We start from the raw sequence: 6,014 nt of genomic DNA on the forward strand, positions 1-6,014 counted from the left end.
ACCTTAATCTGAGTTTCTGGACAAGAAAGAGGGTAAACAGTTGAAATTTCATTCTAAACCCCATCTTTTTTTGTCTTTTCATGGCTTATGATCTGTCAAATTTGTAGTTTTCTTTATTGGTTCTGAGTGTTTATCTTAAAACTCAAGTTTCTTGGTTCTTTGCTCTTGGTGTAAATCGAATACATTTGTGGAGTCGTTTAAATATATTGGATTTTAAATATATTGGATTTTAAACTGTCATACAATTTCTTTCATCGATAGTCTGTAATTGGAACCATAACTCCTATTTATTCAAATTGTATTAATATGTAAAGACCAAGTGTAACATATATCATCGTTAAATTTTATCTTATAAAATCAGTGGAACTTCAAAATCGTTAAAATTCATAGCTCCCGCTGCATTGTGCGGGTACACAACTAGTATTTAATATAAGCTAATTTATTAATTAAAAAAGTTTGAGGTTATTAAGTTGTTCTTGCGTTCTCGTAAATCACAGGAGTTCTCGTTTGAACCTTCACCAATATATATATATATATATATATATATATATATGTATGTATCATTGTTTCCATACACCTTATCACCATTCAAGGTGTTAGTCAACCTTTTAACTCAAATATAAGAAATTGATTTTTTATATCCAATTCTATATTTCTTGTAATATATTCAATGATATGCAATTAGTCTATAAAAAAGTGAAAAATAATAATAAATTGGTAAATAAATAAATATGAGTTTTATTATGAATAGATATAAATGATAAATTACAACATCTTATGGCTAATTTGATTTTATCTACAAAAAATGGCAACTAAAATCAATCTTACACAAGTCAATGACCTAAATGGAAATTTCCCTCCTCATAGTCTTTCATATGGGGTACTACATATTCCGCTCTTATTAATTCGCATCATATTCATGATTTAACATGCGAACACAAATTTTAATATTAAATTGAAATTGCATTAGTTTGCTAAAGCCCAAACCATTTTCGAACTAGGATGGTGGTCATTGTTGGTAGTCGGTAGTTGAGACAATCACTTGTCGAAGTCAGAGTGCAACATGTTATGCATGAAATTCAAGTCACCGAAAATAAAATCATCTCCACCGTTGTAACCAGCAAAATCTTGGCTCTCAAAATGCACCTGAATTTCCTCTGGAAACTTGTTACATGGTGGTACGATGGTTGAATTGGATGGTGTTGAAGTGTACTCAGCTGCAGTGGTCATCTCCATCATTTCTTTGAACTTGGAAGACTGTAGCAAGAGTCCTAGGGCTGATGTAGCTGTAGTTGACCGTGAGGGGTATGGCATGGTGGCCGTCACGGTGGGTGACACCATCTCCACCACTGGTTGTGGTGGTTGGTTATGGAGAAAGTTCAATCCTATGTCGTCATTGGCACTTGGGGTTACACTAGCATCAATAATGTTGATATTAGGGTTTGGAGGAACTTCAACAGTGTTATTGTTGTCAGGCCTTAACCATTTGATGTAACGACTTAGGTCAAAATTTGTAACGGCATTGAGTCCACGATACTCTATTGCTGCCATGTCATACGCTACAGCTGCTTCCTCTTGCGTAGCTGGAAAAACCAAACAAAAACAAATTATTTTAAGAAGAGATCCTTACGATTCCCAGGTTATGTTTAACAAACTAGCTGATAAGTTAGTTGTTAGCATAAAACTAGTTGTTGATTCAGTTGGTTGTTAAAATGTTAAGTTAACTGATGAACCAATCAAGTTTGATAAAAATTAGCTCTTACACACTTTTATCATTCATCCACTTACACATATTTAGACAATTCATTATACATGTCAAATGAGTTTTAAACTCATGATGTTTAAGTTGTAATAAAACATATTAATCATTTAAACAAGTTTATAACACACAATCAAGTTAAATGGTGTATATAGGTTGGCAATTAAACATCATTAACTATAGATAATTTTTTCTGGAAAAATAATATAACAATAAAAAAAAAAAGCATAAGATGATAATCCCACTAAAGAAATATACAAGGAACATTTTCTGATATCTCTATCTTTTTTATCCGGATTTCGTATCTATCATTCTCATATTTGACTACGGGGCCAAATCATAGTCAAAAGAAAGGTTTGATCCTGACCCAGAAGGAACGTTGGCTATATGCTTAACACATACAAGTCGAACGTTGTTTTTATTAAAGAGGGAACATGTAGAGTTCAACCAAACCAACAAACAAAAACCAATGGCAAAAAAAGGATTATTTATATCATGAAAATTTATTTAAAAAAATCAAAATTCAAACTTGTGCTTGTCCTTGTGCTATAAATGATTTATATGATCTCATTCTATAAAACTAAAAAAATGAAATATTTGATTAAGATCCAGAAATCTTACCATATGTTCCCAAATATAGATATTTGTTACCAAAAACTCTCCCGATTCGAGCTTCCCATCTTCCATTGTGATGATGTCTGCTTATATATCAATGTATAAATGATAAAAAGTTTAATCAAAACCAGTATTTAAAAAATCTGTAAAGTTGATAATAAAACTAGTTGTTGTATGTTATAAAAATAGTAATTTTTATAATCAATACATCTACATTTTGTATTTTAAACGTATATTAATTGTGTTTTTATTTATTTATCTAAATTACTGTGTATATATAGTATAGATATTGAAGTGAATCAAATAAAATTCTACTTACCTTGCAACTCCTCTATATTTCGAAACTCCACGAGAAAATCCGCTGCTTTTTCTACATTTAATTGACGTCACCAAAATATTTAATAATTTAAAAACAATATATAATTAAATAGATTGGAATTAATTAATTATAAGTAGACAAGAAAACCTTCTTAGCGATCCAATATATTCCTCTCTTGATTGACCTTCCATTTGCTTCAGTTCCTTATGATACGTCATTAACTACAAATTAAAAACACAACATAATATAATAATTCCAAGAAATAGATTTAAAGAAATCATAATTAAAATTAATTATTAATTCAAGAAATAAAATAATTACCGGAAAGTTTAGAATAGTATCAGGTCCCCAGTACTTAAGTGCAGCCAAGTCATAAGCATGAGCAGCTGCGTCTTCCTCATCATAAGCACCTACAGAATTTAAATAATGAAATGTAAATAAAAAAGATATATATATATATATATATATATATATATTATTAATTAATTTGCTAAAAATGTAATTTGTAAACCTACCCAGATAAACTGAAATTACACAAGTGTTTCACCAAGTCAGCCACCATTGTCAACAGCATCAAGGAGAAGAAGAAGAAGAAGAAATATGTTAATTTATGGTAAAAATTAATAAATAAAATAAAAATGGCGGTCTTGTATCGGCTAGATTTGAACCAATTGTTCTTAACATATGTTCGAACCTCCATCTGCTTCTTAAAAAATGTTTTGGAGGGTAATTGATTGCGGTTTGATATATTCACATGGTATCATAACCGAGTTCTACAGTATTCTAGGATCTCGATACTGTAAGGCAATCTGTGCTTATCTAGCCTATGCGGGAGGGCCGTGTTAATTGGAGTTCCATTAGATTTGGCTATTTCTTGAAGGATAATCAAATAGGGTTCCAATCACTGAGATGGAAAAAGGAACAACCTTGCCGGCCTTTCTTGTTCTGAGACTCGTTCCAACAGTTTTTATCCCATAAATGAGCTTCATATCTACCCGTCCATCGATGCCTGAAACAAAACGGCAGAAAGTCATTTATTTAACGAATATCGATCAAAACATCCAAGTGTTAAACTAAAGAAAACCGAAAATTAAACCATGAAAAAAGATATTGGACCTGGTAACACCACGGTAAATTGAGCTACGTCGAGGAGGTGAGTCCCGCGGCACTGTCTTCCGTGTCCGTTTCGCCTTTGTTACGACTACAGAGTTCGTGTTCATCTTTGTCCCTTCATCGATCTTCAAACGTTGTTTGAGTAACTTAGTCATTAAGATAAACACAAATGTCAAGTAGAGATGTATATAATTTTGACTAAGTCATGAATAGGAAGGTGTTTATAAAGGAGGAGGAGGAGGAGAGAGAGTACGGGTGGCAGCCGGCGAACTAAAAGGGTGCTTTCAGCCGTCGAGCACCGGCACCGGTCACGGTCACATTCCATGTATTTGTTTTCATGCACAGTTTTGTTGTTTATTATGTTTGACATGAGCAGTAAAAGATGAGTTAGATACTCTAAATAATTTTGATTTATTAGCTGCAATTAATTAATAATTCATTAAAATAAGAAGGATTTATTAGCTGCAATGGAAAGGCATTCACAATGTTTTTGGTAGCTAGCATATATAATTACAGATTTTTAATTGGAAATTAATATATTATTAAGGATTTTCTGTTACACCTGTCACATTAATTTTTTAGTTTTCTTTCAAGTTTTTTGTCTCATCAAACAGAAACTGTATTTTGTCCAACTTAAAATGTCACATTTTTTTACAGTATTTTTATTTAAATAGATCCGTATTTAAACAGATACCTATGTATGTGTTTATTTGTTTTTATACGCTAAAAATTCGTGTACATATTTTTGTAATGGGAGATTCAAATAAGAAGACTAAATATCATGAGAAAATAGAAAGGAATGTTAAAAAAATCTATTTGAAAATACATATGTGACCCTATGTGACAAAATGTTCATATAAGGTCAGATATAGATTTTCAAATATATTTTTTTAATGATTCATATATGAACATTTTTTCTTTATATTCTCATAAGATTTAGTTTGTTTTTAAATGTAGTAGTTAATTATTTTTTCAATTTGATAATAAAATTAAAAATATACCATAACTTACTTCCTGACTGAGATGATACCTAATTTGTTTTTTAAGGTTATTACTTCTTAAGTTTGCATTAAGCATTTTAAATTTACTAATATGATTTCTTGTTTCTATAACCACTTTATGGCATACACTCTCATACTCTATAGCAGAAAAGATATGCTATTTTCCTTGTATAATTAAATGTTAATACATTTCCTATTTGGCAAAAGAATAATTACAACGAATATATGTAGGGATATTATCATTAAACTCGTTATTATTATTTTCGTTTTTGGAATAATATGATTATGATGAGAACCAATTGTTATAGACTTATTATGGGAGTAAATGGTGTAGTTATGACTTGTGAGAAACCAAAATACTAAGGGGAATGCATCATTGAGATCGATAAAGGTTAGAGGATACTATCTTAATTTGTTAATTATGGGTGTTTAAGTCAACTTGTGCGTACCTCAATTGATCTGATGAGACCCTAATGTGATAACCGGTTTAATTTGAAAAGTTTGGGTCGTTTTTGTTAAGTTGTGAAAGTTGAGAGGTGAATTCTAAAAACGGGTTTAAAATATCATAAGCCTTCACCGCCTTATACTTATATATATATATATATATATATATAGAGAGAGAGAGAGAGAGAGAGAGAGAGAAGCGATCAAATGAAAATCACTCTAATTTGTAAAAACCGTGCAAACCATCCTCATTCGTCGATTTCATTGTTTAATCTTATGAAAAAAATTTAAGAAATTGTTTAATCTTGTGAAATTGTTTCATATAATACTTTTTTTGATGAATTTGTTTCATATATGGTTATGAAATTGTTTCATATACTACTTAATGAAATTTTAATGAAACTGTTTCATGTATTTCTCTAAAATTAAAATAAGGAAAATGATAATATCCATTATTAACATCCTCCACAATAAAAATGATTAATCAACCTCTCATAATTACAAAAAAATAAAAAAATAAAAAATTATGATTGGTTGAATAAGGTTTTTACGGTTTTTACAAATTGAATGGTTTTCATTTGATCGGTCCCATATATATATATATATATATAGGAGCGATCAAATAAAAACCACTCCAATTTGTAAAAACCGTAAAAACTACTCTCATTCGTCAATTTCATTGTTTAATCTTATGAAATTTTTTCATGAAATTGTTTAATCTTGTGAAATTGTTTCATATAATACTTTTTTTGATGAAGTTGTT

At 30.0% G+C, this 6,014-nt stretch overlaps 1 protein-coding gene across 1 annotated transcript; it reads right to left on the minus strand.

The window, feature by feature from the left end:
- Nucleotides 1–1,038: 1,038 nt before the first annotated feature.
- Nucleotides 1,039–3,961, minus strand: LOC112505892 (AP2-like ethylene-responsive transcription factor At1g16060). The gene is made up of 8 exons (XM_025109933.1): nucleotides 3,810–3,961; nucleotides 3,620–3,702; nucleotides 3,209–3,217; nucleotides 3,015–3,103; nucleotides 2,841–2,914; nucleotides 2,694–2,744; nucleotides 2,381–2,457; nucleotides 1,039–1,583 (listed from the first exon to the last, which is right to left on the minus strand). The coding sequence occupies exons 1-8, from the start codon at nucleotides 3,959–3,961 to the stop codon at nucleotides 1,039–1,041; spliced, it is 1,080 nt and encodes a 359-aa protein (XP_024965701.1).
- Between the last annotated feature and the right edge of the window lie 2,053 nt (nucleotides 3,962–6,014).

This window comes from Cynara cardunculus (genome assembly GCF_001531365.2).
Source record: "Cynara cardunculus var. scolymus isolate 2C chromosome LG 2, CcrdV1, whole genome shotgun sequence".
In the NCBI taxonomy this organism is placed as follows: Eukaryota; Viridiplantae; Streptophyta; class Magnoliopsida; order Asterales; family Asteraceae; genus Cynara; species Cynara cardunculus.